Source organism: Callospermophilus lateralis, chromosome 2, assembly GCF_048772815.1.
Source record: "Callospermophilus lateralis isolate mCalLat2 chromosome 2, mCalLat2.hap1, whole genome shotgun sequence".
Classification (NCBI taxonomy): domain Eukaryota; kingdom Metazoa; phylum Chordata; class Mammalia; order Rodentia; family Sciuridae; genus Callospermophilus; species Callospermophilus lateralis.
The window spans coordinates 1,071,759-1,085,312 of record NC_135306.1 but is presented as its reverse complement, the minus strand read 5'-3'; the positions used below and the strand labels follow the sequence as shown (position 1 = coordinate 1,085,312).

The 13,554-nt window shown below is 61.6% G+C and overlaps 3 protein-coding genes across 3 annotated transcripts; all 3 read left to right on the top strand.

The window, feature by feature from the left end:
- The first annotated feature begins 3,032 nt into the window (after nucleotides 1-3,032).
- On the top strand, nucleotides 3,033-3,452 carry Cysrt1 (cysteine rich tail 1). Its single transcript, XM_076842988.1, has one exon. It carries the CDS (start codon nucleotides 3,033-3,035, stop codon nucleotides 3,450-3,452), a length of 420 nt encoding a protein of 139 aa, XP_076699103.1.
- Nucleotides 3,453-5,762: 2,310 nt separating this feature from the next.
- On the top strand, nucleotides 5,763-6,290 carry Rnf224 (ring finger protein 224). Its single transcript, XM_076844956.1, has one exon. It carries the CDS (start codon nucleotides 5,763-5,765, stop codon nucleotides 6,288-6,290), a length of 528 nt encoding a protein of 175 aa, XP_076701071.1.
- A 2,317-nt stretch (nucleotides 6,291-8,607) lies between these two features.
- On the top strand, nucleotides 8,608-13,087 carry Slc34a3 (solute carrier family 34 member 3). Its single transcript, XM_076842987.1, has 12 exons — nucleotides 8,608-8,692; nucleotides 8,923-9,009; nucleotides 9,463-9,591; nucleotides 9,671-9,814; nucleotides 9,889-10,000; nucleotides 10,083-10,278; nucleotides 10,472-10,561; nucleotides 10,702-10,780; nucleotides 10,947-11,114; nucleotides 11,195-11,311; nucleotides 11,381-11,505; nucleotides 12,623-13,087. The coding sequence occupies exons 1-12, from the start codon at nucleotides 8,608-8,610 to the stop codon at nucleotides 13,085-13,087; spliced, it is 1,797 nt and encodes a 598-aa protein (XP_076699102.1).
- Nucleotides 13,088-13,554: the final 467 nt, after the last annotated feature.

The following is a 13,554-nucleotide window of genomic DNA, read 5'->3' as shown; positions in this document are numbered from 1 at the left end:
GGCGGCACCCAGGGGCGCGGGCGCGGGGCTCGGGGCGCGGGGCTCAGCGCGGCGGCGGCGGCAGGTGCGTGCGGAGCGTGGCGCGCTCTGCGGCGGAGGCGCGGGGACCGCAGTGCGCGCGGCGCCCGCCCGCGCCCGCAGCGCCACCCCCTGTCTGGGGACCCGCGCGGGGTCCGCGGGGCGGGGCCAGTCTCTCGGCCGCCCCTCGATCGGTTCCAGGCCCGGCGCCGCTCCTGGGGTCGCCCTCTCCTGTAAGCTGCGTACGGGTCAGGACCCCCATTTTGCCCCCCAATCCGTTCCTCCCCTGCTGGCTGACCCTGGGTCCTGGCAACCCCCCACCCCCAACTCTGGAAGGAAAATCCTCTTTTTTCCTTGACATTTTGAGGTCTCACAAGGCCTCAAGTGGGGAGGAGAGAGGACCCCAGAGAGGTTTCTAGGAAAGCTGGGTCCCACCCACCGCCCCACCTTGTGCCTGCCCTCACGTGATCCCCAGGAGTATGGTCTCTGCTTGTCCTTCACTCGCCCCCCCCCCCCGTGCAAATGCCTCGTGTTCTGCTCATCCGCACACCCACGCGCGCCCAGTCCTGGATGGCTCAGAGAGGGATGTGACTTCAGGAGGGATGAGCATGGGGAGGTCAAGCAGATACCACAAGAGTGGACCAAGGGGGTTCGGGGGTCAGGAGACTTGGAGGAGTGGTGGACAGATGGGTGGGGTGAAGTATGCGGAAGGTTGAAGATGGCTGGATAGTTGGACAGTTCACGTGTTGGGTGGAGAGAGCAGCCCACGGAGGACACTCACCTGCCCAGGATGGGAGTGGCCCTCCTGGCATCCCATCAGGTCAGAACGAAGGCACGCCATCATCACTCGTTGTGTGCTAACCTGACCTCACCCAGCAGAGAGGCCCCATTCCTTTCTGTTTTCTCCTCAGCAGGGTTCCCTGTCCATTGGCTACAGTCTCTCCCCACCCGTGGGGAGCCCTCACCCTCACGTGAGGAGAGGACCCCCGGGTGACTCTCCTGCTGGATGACTCCTGCTGGTAACTGCAGGGCTGGGGATCGAGAGCGTCAGGGCCTCCGGAATGCCATCCCTCGCCCTGCAAGGCCACCATGTAGCACGCTGCCACTTCAGTGACCAGGCTCTGTGCCTGACCCTAGACAGCCAGGCCTCCTTCAGGACCACAGCCTCTCTCCTCTCAACAGGCCAGACCAAGGGAACGGTGTTCCTGTGGAGCAACGCGGGGCCACCTTGTGGCTCTGCGGGACTCATTCCACAGAGCAGACGTGAGAGGTGTGCAAGTGAGCAGGAGTGCATCTGAAGGGGCGACATTATGGGGCCTACCATGACGGTGGGGCAACTGAGGTGCTGCGGCCAGAAGGCCTAGAGCCCACCCTCGGCTGCAGGATCTGTGCACTGACCTGCGGGCTCGCCAGTCCCGCATGTGAGGAGGTACCCGGCCGTCGACTCCACCCCTTGCTTGAGGCCCCGCCCAGTAGAGCGTGGCCCCGCCCCGTGAAGATTCAGGCCCACCTCGCCCCGCCCTGCCGGGAGGCCCAAGCCAAATATCTAAGCTTCCGAACCGGGTCTTTTGAGAAACCCTGAAGCGCTGAGGCTTCTGGGGGAATAGTCTCCACTGAGCGCCCCAGCCCGGATCGCGCATGCGCCAGACTCCGCCTTGTCGCTAGAGGCGGGGTCTGAGAGAGCGATGGGCGGGGCCTCCGACGCCTGCACAGTGTGTCCCGGTTTTCTGCCTCCGAAGTCGGAGTCCCCAGGCCCAGTTCACCACATGTTCTGGTTAGCCAGAAGTCGTGTCCGGACTGATTTGACCGCCTCACGCAGGCCATCTGGTCACCCTGGTCATCGGGCCACCTCCCATTTGGTCCCTGTGCTTCCTCTGCGGGAGTTCTGCAGGTGCAGGGTCTAGGGGAGCCCACCAGTGCCAAGTCAGCCCCCCAGAGCTTGCACCTGTTGTCACCCCCACGACCCTGCGTGACTGCTAAAGACCAGGGAGCCGAAGCTGCGGAGTTGGGAAGGGGCCAGGGCCAGAGATGGGGCACTGGGGGCAGGTTGGCCCAGCCCACCAACTGGAGGGAAAGTGTAGTTGGGGAAGTGAGCTGAAAACACTGTCATATGTGTCTGAAGTCCGTGTGGTCAATTGCAAGCTAAGTAAGGTTTACCTACCAAGTTGTGTCAAACGTTTGTTGTTAACTAGAAAAGTGGAAAATCCCCAAGTAGCTGGTGTAGGCTAGGGAGGAACTCAGCCCCAGCTGGGGCACTGATGGATTCAAACAAGGTTTGGGGACCCCAGACCACTGGCAGGCCCTAAGATCTGAGGGCTGATCCCACTTCCTCTGTGGGGCCATGACCCCAGGTTTTCCTTGGTGAGACATCGAGGGTGCAGAGCATGCCCTGGATGCATCCTGCCTGAGTCACCCCAGGTTGGCGGTGCCCCTCAGAGCCCAAACCTTGGCCACACCTATCTGAGAATGAGGGGTGGGCGGGCTGCTGTGCTCCAGTTGCTGGGGCCTCTAGGGATCTTGGGAGCCCCATCTTTGAGCTCCACCCCAGGGCCCCACCCCTCCCGAGGAGGGAAAAGGGAGCTGCCAGGCTGCGCTCACAGGCTCTGGGAGGACTGGGAGGACAGACTGCCACCACTGGCCCTGCAGGTGAGTTCTGGCTGTGGGTTCTGATCTGTTCTCAGGGTACCCAGGAGAGCCCCTGCCCTTCCTGGACCAACCCAGTTGTGTCTCCTAGCCTCCCCAACCCCATTTCCAGTTTCATCTCAGAGGCAGGGCCAGAATACTCTGTGGGTGGCAGCTGGAGACTCTGGCCTTCACTGTTGGTAAGCTCACACCTGGGCTCACCTCTGTGAAATGTGGGCCTTGCATATGCTGAGGGCTCTGTGCCCATGAACACTGATGCCTTGGGGATGCAGGCCCTGACTAGGCAGGCCTCTCCTGGGCTGCAGCTCTCAGGCAACTGTCCTCCTCTTGACCTGATGTCTGCATCTCTGCTTACTCCTACAGCCTGTGCCATGGACCCTCACGAGATGGTGGTCAAGAACCCCTATGCCCATATCAGCATCCCCCGGGCTCACCTGCGGCCTGACCTGGGGCAGCAGTTAGAAGAGGGTCCCTCATCCACATCCTCAGAGACGCAGCCTCTGCCAGAGGTGACCTGCACCCCAGAGCCAGCCTGTCTCCTGCGGCCCACCAAAGGCCCAGGACCCAAAGGGGCCAAGGGGATTGCTCCTGACCAGAGCCAGCAGGCCTGGCAGCAGCCCTGCAACCCCTATGGCAGTGGACAGCGCCCAGGAGGACTGACCTATGCCGGTCTGCCACCCGTGGGGCGTGGGGATGACATTGCCCACCACTGCTGTTGCTGCCCCTGCTGCTCCTGCTGCCACTGCCCACGATTCTGTCGCTGTCACAGCTGCTGCTGTGTGGTCTCATAGCTTACCCACCCCATCGGGGCTGTGGGCCTGGGCCTCTGCTCAGCAGCCAAGGGCAGTGCTGGACATTAGGGGCGGCCATGTCATGGGCATTTCTAATTCCTGCCCCTGGACAATGGGCATTTGCCCACCAGGAAGACTACCAGCTCAGACTGGGCCCTTTGGAACAGAGTCCTGGACACTGGCCGTGTTGATGGTGATAGGGACACCCTGATGCTTCCAACAAGGCCCTGGCAATAAAGCAGTGTGAGCTCTGTGCCAGCAACCCCTCCTTTGTGGCTGGCCCCTTTGGGAGGGGTCCCAGGCTAGACAACAGCATCTTTCCACATGCAGACACTATGCACACATAGCCTCCCCAGCAGGCTCCCAGGGGATGGCCAGGCTGCTTTCCACTCCCTGCCTGAGTCTGAGACCCTGAGCAGGATCAATCCCAAGTCACATGGCAAAAGGATGCCATGCATGGTTCTTGGGGTGGGGGATCCCCAAGAAAGGCAGAAAGATCAGGTTGGTAGGATGGTGGAGGGAGGGGCAGGTGCAGGGCACTCAGGACAGCAAAGCCCAGGAGTTGGGATGGAGCCCTGCCCCCTGTTAGTCACCTCCCAGTCTGAGCCAGGTTGTTTTTCTGGTTTCCCACAAAACATGGAATTCCTGCACATCCAGATCTGTGCTTCTTGCCTGCTGTCCCACACCAGGCTGGGCTTCTTGAAGGCAAGGCAGGGAGGGGGCTGGGTGGAAGAGGGGCCACAGTGCCAGCTCCCCTGTCTGTCATCGCAGGGTGCCTGTCCACATGTAAGGAGCTAGATGCCAGGCAGGGAGTGCATGAGAACTCCCCCTGTGGGCATCCTGACATTTCCGGGGCAGGGCAGAGACATGGTACCACATGGAGGTGGCAGTTGAGCTGGCCTCACAAGACAGACAGGTCCTCTGTGGCCAGCCCTCCCCTGCCACAAAAGGACAGGCAAGGCAGGTGTGTTGTGTGTGGAGGTCTCTGGGCATGAGCGGACAGGTCATTACTCTACCTCTGTGCTGAGTTCCTTGTCCCTGCTCCATGGCTGGCCCCCACCCAGGCAGGGGAACCTGTCTGACCAGTCCTGGAGGCAGACTGCCAAGGTGGTGGGCAGGAGGAAGAAGAGCACTTCTGCCCTTGGACTTCCTCCCAGTGGGGCTGAGTGGTCCTTGGGACTCTGCTAGTCTGTTCCAACCCTACTGGGTGCCCCCAACTCTGTTGTGCCTGTGGTCTTTGTCACGGGGCTACTCACCACACCTTCCAGAACCAAAGCTTCCTGGGCTGGCCTGAAGGCCACAGTCCGGCAGAGGCCAGCTGGGAATGTTGCAGGGGGTCTGAGATGGTCCCTGTGTAAGGGGGACTGCCACACATGGTGTGTGAGTGCCACCTTGTGGCCTAAAGGGCTGGCCGCTGCATTTGACTGGAACATCACAGACCCAGCCTGGCAGGCACTGGGGTGAAGGACATGCACCCCTGAGGGAGGCTGCAGGGAAGCCAGGACCCTCGGGCTCTGAGTTGGCAAGGTGCTGGGCAACCTTCCTGGAGAAGGGGACATGAGCTGGGGACTGAAGAGGGACTTGTCCCAGCCTGAGGCCAGAAAGCTGTGTGGTGAGGAGAGTTTGTGTGAGCAGGGAGGGTGTGGGAGAAAAAGGGTGAGAGTGGGGGACATGGGGAGGGTGAGAGGTGAGGAGGGGGAGTTTTGAGGAAGAACTGCAGAGGCCAGGTCTGCTGGGGTTTATGGCAGACAGGAAGGGAGTGGTGTGAAGGGGAGGGGTCAGCCTGCTTCCTGCGAGTGGGTGTGCCTCAGATCCAGTTGCAGGTGCTTGGTGGCTGAAAGGGGAGCCCACTGCTGCTGCAGCCACCAGCTGCCTCCTGCCGCCTTGCCCATGCTAGGGCCAGTAACAAGAGCCCAGGGAGGGAGTCCCAGGGTGCCCTGGGTCCTCACCCTGTTTCTCTGGCCACCCACTGGCTGGGCATAGCTGCCCAGTGGAGCTGAAACAGGTAAGCGCCTCTAGGGCTGAAGCAGCCTGGGCAGGGTGGGCCAGGGTTGCACAGGAAGGCCATGGGTGGAAAGGGACAGAATGCTGACCAGCCAGCCAGTGGCCACAAAAAACCAGAGAGCACACCCAGCCCTGGTGTCTGATCGCCTGAGGGTTGCTACCCACCCTAGAAGTGCAGCCCTGTGGCCAGCCCCCAAGCTCTTGGTCCTAGCACCCCACCTGTGCCAGATGCTCACAGACACAGGTGGATGTGAGCTGTGACCTGTGTCACTGCCCCTGCCAGCTTCCCTGCACATCTCCCCTAGGATGCTGCAGCCTGAGACCCCCCAAGCCCTGGAGGAGGGGACAGGCCCTGGGACCCTGCGGGACGACTGTGTCATCTGCTACTCAGCCTATGACCTCTCTGGGCACCTGCCCCGCCGCCTCTACTGTGGCCACACCTTCTGCCAGGCATGTGTTCGGCAGCTGGACACCCTGGCCCATGAGCAGCACTGGATCCCCTGTCCACAGTGCCGCCAGAGCACACCCACACCCCGTGGAGGGGTGGCCATGCTGGACCTCGACCTGGCTGCCTTCCTGGCAGTCAAGGCTGAGCAGGAGCCACCGAGAATGGAGCGCCGCCCCCCTGCGCCCCGCAAAGGCAGTGCCCCCGTCACTCAGCAGCCAGCTGGGCTTTGCCCCCCCACGGGCCCCCAGCCTCGCTTTCCCCAGCCCAGAGGCTGCTGCTGGGGCTGCGTCAGCCTGTGCTGGAGCCCCCAGGGCAGCCCTGAGGTCTGGGCTTCTTCCCACTGCTGTGGGGGGCACTGCTGCCCAAGCCTGCACTGGAACCGCTGAACACATGCGGTCCACCCACAGCTTGGTGGCAGGGCATCCTGGGTACAGCCTCACATGGCACAGCATGATGCTGCCACCCCAACTGTGATGCCCTCAGGCCACAGCCTAAGGTCGGGGACTATTGGCCATAGTGCTGCAGACTCCACAGGAAGCTGGTGACCTCCCACCAACCTGGCCAGATTCCTTGTGTGCCCAGATGGCTGCCGCTGAGGCACCTGCAAGCCAGCTCAAGCTAGGACTCACCCAGAGGTGGTTCCTAAGTGGCTCTGGGCCGCGGCTGTTCCTGAATGGATGTGGGCCTCCCTCTCTTGCACATGGTCCGAGGTGTAAGCCAGGAACGGAGGGCAGGGACATCTCCTCCATCCCTGACCTGCACAGGAGCCCTGTGAATTTGTCTTTCAACAACGTGTTCACTGAGCTCTACCACGTGTCAGGCACTGTTCTGGGAGGGTCTCCACAGCACACAGCCACCAAACACGGTGACAGGCATAAAGGAGAATGCTGTGGGCAGGGCCAGCTCCGAGTCTCAGGGGTGACCTACCTCAGGTCACCCAGCCCAGCTGGACACAGACCCTTTACAGGGGTCAGAGGCTGTGGACACTGATGAGCCCCCAAGACAGAGCTATAACAGCTTTATCCCCATAGCAAGGAGCTGTCATTCAGACCTGGGGGGCTCCCCTTGGCAGTGTGGGACAGAATACGGAGAAAAGAGAATTTGCTGAGTGGACAGAGGCCTCTTTCTTCCCTGGGGCAAAGTCCCCTATGCACCTGGTGGTGGGGATGGGCATGAGCATGGCAGGGTGCTGGAGCCAGTAGGGCTTATGGGGAAAGAGCCAGCCCACATGCCAGGGGCAGCAAGGAGCCCAACCCCAAGAAAGGGCATCCCACAAGTTATAGGTCAGGCCATCATCTGGGGAGCAATGTTCAAATGGGGGGATCAGGGAGTCAACTGGGCAGTATGGCCTGGGATGGGCTCTGCCCTCCTCCCTCCCTCTCTGCAGATGGAGCCACCATGCCCTGGACCCCACTACTGGCCATCACTAGGGCTAGCCTGCTGAGAGCCTGGCCAGGCCCCACCCTGCCCTGAACCAGGATCCAAACCCTGGCCAGTTGCCTCTCTAGGCCACCTGAGGAAGCCTGTCCTCCCTGCACACCTACAGCAAAGGACTTCCTTCTACCTTCTGTCAGGGCAGGGATGACCATATTAAGGTCCACAGAGCACCAGCAGCCTGCCCTGTGTGGTAAAATGTCCTTTAGTCACACAGACACCTATGGAGGACCTCCAGGGTCCACCCCTGCAATGCCCCTGACCTAAAATGGGGCCCATCTTTGGGAGGCACCCCACTCCAAGAGAGCTTGGCTGGGGATGCAGAGCTCCTAGCTTCAGGGAGACCAGGGCCTGGGCAAGGCCCCAGGCCTTGGAGCCAGGCAGGGTCTCCCCTTGGGGGCCTCAGCTCCTGGGTAAACATTAATGGGGCTCGGCACACAGCAGGTCATGTGCGCACCCAGCGGATCTTTGACCTGCAGCTGCTCCTGCTGGCTCCTCCCCACAGGTGCCCCTCAACACGCACACAGGTAGGAGCCCCTAGAACCAGGCCCCGCCAAGGATATGGAGGCCTGGTGACTGCCAGGCCCAGGGCTTGGGCCCCAACCTGGGCCCCCAGGATCTAAGGCAAGTGAGGCCATCTTAGGACAGAAAGGAGGGGTGACACAAAGGACCCCCAGACCTGAGTTCAGAGGTCTGGGAGGGAGTCAGGGTAGAGGGCTCCGACAGGCAGTTCCAGGCCTAGCAGACAACAAGTGCAGGAGCTGTTGGGAGAGGAGCCTTGTGTGGGCCGGGGTGTCCAGGACCCTTGCTCTACTCCTCATCCTGGGGGGTGGAGCCCTTATCAAGTGGAGACGTCACCGTTTGGTATCAAATGCCAAAGTCTAGGCTGGGACCATCGCAGTGTCCCCAATGACACCTGATAGGAGAGGTCTCAGGGTTCCCTACCTCCTGCACACTTCTCGCCGGCAGGCACCCAGAGCCCAGCCAAGCCTTCTTCCAGCTGGGACCAGTGGGGAGCTGGGGAGCCGGGGCCCTCTTGACTCTGCCGCCCCAAACTGGACTAGGCTATCCTGGCAGCGGCCTGAGGTCACTACAGCTGCCCCCCTGTGAGGTGCGGGAGGGGTGGTGGTGAGGGGCAGCAGCCAAGGCCCGGGTTGGAGGACCTAAATTCAGCTGATTGGCATGTGGGGTGGCAGGGGAAGAGACATCTCTCACTGTCTTCCCCAGCAGATCTGAGTTTGGACCTTGGTCTCTCCCTGCCCCAAATCCATGCCGAATTCCCTCGCTGGTGACCAGGTTCCCCTCCCAACTCTGGACACCGTTGACCTGGTGGACTGGAGTCTGAGAAATGCAGGTACGGGGAGCCTCAGGGAACACCCATGTCCAACAGCACACCCTGAGCAGGGGAGGGAATCTGGCTGACCACCTGAACCTGAAGAGCCATGGGGGTTACTGACCACTCTGGCCAGAGCCAGAGCCCCAGTCCTCACCTTTTCCTGCTACTGCCCCAAGCCCCTTATGCCCAGTCCCTCCTCTTGCCTGTCCTCTTTGTCCCCTTCCTGGGGACTCGACTCCACCCTATAGGAAACTCCAGTTCTGTTTCAGTCTTAGACGAGGGGACCAAGGACCCATGGGCCCTTCCTCAGCTGAAGGACACTGGCCAGCTGAAAGGTAGGCCTCTGGTACTGGGGGTAGCAGGTAGCAGACCCTTTATTCCCCAGATCTGTGAAGAGAGAACAGGGCAACTCTTGCCTGCATAGATCCCATGGAAATTCACTGCCCAGGGAGACTGCTGCCCCTCAGCTCAGCTACCTTCCCTGCCCTGAGGTAAAGGGCCACACTGCCCACCTTCCCTCCTCTTCCTCCCTGCTAGGGATCACACTTCCAGGAACTACTAGGGTTGTGGGCTTGGCCACCCTGCCAAGGAACAGGAGTGGGGAGCCAGTCCCCACCTTGGGGACCCTAAGAGGAATAAAAGGGGCCTGTTCCATGGGACAGAAGGGGTTCCTGGACTCTACCTGAGAGGTGACAGAGAAGACAGCTCCATCCTTGGAGGACAGAGAAGAAAGGGAGGTGGGGGCAGAGTGCGGGCTGGCTGAGGACCGTGCTGCCCTGTGTTCCCAGCACTCAGTATGGCCAGCAGACTGCGCCACATGGGCATCAGCTTCCTGAAGTCCTGTGGGCTCCTGGGCAGCCTCTATTTCTTTATCTGCTCTCTGGACATCCTTAGCTCTGCCTTCCAGCTACTGGGCAGTAAGTGACCAGATGGGCAGTTGGGGCTAGGGCAGGCTGTCAGCCCTCTGTAACTTCAATGAAACTCTTTTGGACACAGGCAAAATGGCAGGAGACATCTTCAAGGAGAGTGTGGTGCTGTCCAACCCTGTGGCTGGACTGGTCATAGGTGTGTTGGTCACAGTCCTAGTACAGAGCTCCAGCACATCCTCCTCCATTGTGGTCAGCATGGTGTCGTCCAAGTGTGAGTGTACCCCCCTTATCCATAGTGGTGGGGGTAGTGGGGCAGGTGGGGTGGCTGACTCGGTGTCCCCATAGTGCTGACCGTCCAGGTATCTGTGCCCATCATCATGGGCGTCAATGTTGGCACATCCATCACCAGCACCCTGGTCTCAATGGCACAGTCTGGGGACCGGGACGAGTTTCGCAGGTGAGTCAGGGCTGGGGGGTGGGGCGGGACAGGGGCTGCAGCCACCGTAGCCAAGTCTCCCAACAGCCCCCTGTGGGTATAGGGCCTTCAGTGGCTCAGCAGTGCACGGGATCTTCAACTGGCTTACGGTGCTTGTCCTACTGCCACTGGAGAGTGCCACCGCCATGCTGGAGAGGCTGAGTGAGCTGGTCCTGGGCGCCGCCAGCCTGCAGCCGGGGGGGCAGGCCCCTGACATCCTCAAGGCGCTGACACAGCCTCTGACACACCTCATTGTGCAGGTGAGAATGGCCATATGCTCAGGAGGCCCGTGGGCCTGGCCACTGATGGGAAGGAGGTGGAGGCCCTGCCCTGGACAGGGGCCAAGGAAGGTCTGAGCCTCCTCCAGCTGAGGGAGAGGGGAAGGCATAAGTAGGCAGAGCAGGACTAGCCCTGTGGACTTCTGAGTACAAATCACAACCCCTCTGTCCCCAGCTGGACAGCAATGTGATTGCAGGCAGTGCTAACGGCAATACTACCAACAGCAGCCTCATTAAGCGGTGGTGTGGCATCAGGGCAGAGACGGTGAGGTGCCCCTGATCCCAGTCCTTCATTTGACCTCTGATCCACCAAATCACCCCACCCACTATGACCCTTGAGCCCTCTGATCTCCTCTGCTCATTGAACCTGTCCTGAGTTCTGTCTCCTGCCCCCCTGTTCCCCAGACCGAGGGTAGCAGCAATGAATGTGGAGCCTTTGGTCCCTGCACTGAGAACAACACAGTCCCTGAGGACAGGCTGCCCTGTGAGCACCGCCCTCAGTCCCGCATCCTCCCCCACCCTTCCCTCCCCCCACCTCCCCCACCCTCCGCCCACCTCCCCTCCCCTCCCCCTCCCCTCCCCCTCCCACCCCCCTTCCCCCCACCTCCCACCCCCCCTGGCTGGGGCCAAGCTCACTGCTCCTCCCCCAGGCCAGCACCTGTTTGCGCACTCCACGCTCACAGACCTGGCGGTGGGCTTCATCCTGCTGGCGGGCTCCCTGCTGGTGCTGTGCCTCTGTCTGGTTCTCATCGTCAAGCTGCTCAACTCCCTGCTGCAAGGCCGCATAGCCCAGGCTGTGAGGAGTGTCATCAACGCAGGTGGGGGGCGTCCCGTCCCTGGGATCTGGGGCCTGAGAGCAGGGCAGGGACATGCCCGTGACCCAGCTGCCCACCCCCAGACTTCCCCTTCCCCTTCGGCTGGCTCAGCGGTTACCTGGCAATCCTCGTGGGCGCTGGCCTGACCTTCCTGCTCCAGAGCAGCAGCGTCTTCACTGCAGCCATCGTGCCGCTCATGGGTGAGCCCAGGAGGTAGTGAGTCTTGGGGGGCTCAGGATGGGGCCTTGTGGTGACCTCCCCTTCCCCAGGTGTTGGGGTGATCAGCCTGGACCGGGCATACCCCCTCTTCCTGGGCTCCAACATCGGTACCACGACCACGGCCCTGCTGGCTGCCTTGGCCAGCCCTGCTGACATGCTGCTCTTTGCTGTCCAGGTACCACCCTCAGCCCTTTCCCTGCCTGAGGTCCCTTCCTACTCCCAGCCACAGCCCAAGTTCTCCCTGAATTCCTGGAGCTCCACCCACAAGCCTTGGCCCCTCCTTGGGTCCCTCACACCCTGCAGGTCTCCTGGCCCTAGTCCCTGCTCTTCCTCCCAAGACCTGTCCTTTCTAGCTGCTTTCCCAGCATGGCCTGGGGCTTTACCCATACCCTCCACCCCTTTCTCTTAGCACCGCCCCGGGTTCCCCTGTGTGGCCCCTGCTCCTCTACCATCTACCCTGTGCTCTGCACTATGTGCCCTGGAGATATGCCCTGGCCTTGGGGGGCTCCAAGCCTCTGTGCCACACTCCCAAAATGCCTTCCTGTGAACCCCTGCTCCCCCATGTACCAGTCCCCTAAACCCAACAGGTGGGCCCCTGGACAATGACCTGCCCTCCCAGCCGCCATCTTGCAGAGGCCCCATCCACCTGTGCTGGGCACTCCAAGTCACCTGTGCCTGGCCATGGTTCTGTCTACAGGGTGCCTCCCACCAACTCTGAGGCCCCCAGCTCTGCACCCTGCTCCCAGACTACAGTGCTGCTAACTCTCTAAAGCACCCTGTCTCTGGCCCGCTGCCCTGGTTGGAGCATCCTGGGTGCCTGGATAGGCTCAACTCCTGAAACCCTGGCAGGAAGAGATGACTAGGCTTTGCCCGACTCCAGCCTGTGCCCAGTCTCTGCCCCAGCTGTCCACTCAGCCCTCCCAGTGCAGGGCCCTGCTCTACCCCCTTCCAGATGCCTGCCCGACTGCACCCCTCCTGGAGAGGTTGTGTGTTCCCTGCTGGTGTGGCTCTTGGCCTGCTCGCAGGTCATGCCTTGATATTGGCAGGGATGCAGTTACCCCACAGGGGCTGACCCAGATGTGTGCAGGAGGGTGGCACAGTAGGAACGTGCCCACACCTGGTCAGAAACTGCTCTCCCAGGTGGTCCATCTCAGCCTCTGAGCAGGATGCCACAGACAAGCTTCAGACTTGGGCCCTTTCTGCAGAGTGAGAGGGCCAGGAGTTCTAAGAGCCCAGGTGACCCCCTATTACATGGCCCAGGCTCCTAATCCTCCTGCCATTTTGCCCTCCAGGTTGCTCTCATTCACTTCCTCTTCAATCTGGCCGGCATACTGCTGTGGTACTTGGTGCCCATCCTGCGGCTGCCCATCCCATTGGCCAAGCGCTTTGGAGACTTGACTGCTCGCTACCGCTGGGTGGCCATTGTGTATCTGCTCCTCACCTTCCTTCTGCTGCCCCTGGCAGCCTTTGGGCTCTCCCTGGCAGGGAGCATGGTGCTGGCTGCAGTCGGGGGTCCCCTGGTGGGGCTGGTGCTCCTTGTCATCCTGGTTAATGTTCTGCAGCAGCGACGCCCATCTTGGCTGCCGCGCTGCCTGCGGTCTTGGGCCTGGCTGCCCCTCTGGCTCCATTCCCTGGAACCCTGGGACCGCCTGATGACTCACTGTTGCCCTGGTAGAGCTTGTGGCCCCTCTCAGACTACTGCCAAAGAGGCCCACTGCTATGATAACCCTGAGATCCTGGCTTCCCAGCAGTTGTAAGGGGTGGGCACCACAGCAGACCACCCCAGCCCTACTGGCCTCAGGGTCCCGCAGTTGAGAGCGAGCTGGCCAGGCATCCCTGGGGGAGGGGTGTGGCGCAGACTCCTGAGTCTCCACAGCCCCTTCTTTGAAAATAAATGAGCCTGTTACCCAGGAGTAGTAGTCTTCTCCCCCAGGAGAAGCAGCGCCAAGGCTGCCCCTAGCGGACATCAGGGGCTGGGGCGGAGGTGACCCGCCGCGTCCTAAGCTGCCGCTTGTTTCTCTCCGTGGCCCATGGAAACAGTGGGTTTGCAGGGGCAGGCTTCCCTCGCGAACTCCCGGGAGTTGGACGGAATGGCGGCCTTGGGCGCTACAGCAGAGCCCAGCAAGTAGGGCGGCCGGCCTCCCTCTGCGCCGCCTGGGGTGCTCGGAAGGAAGGCGGCCGGGCACTGGACGTCGCGTTGGAGAAGGGGGTTGAGGGAGCTGCG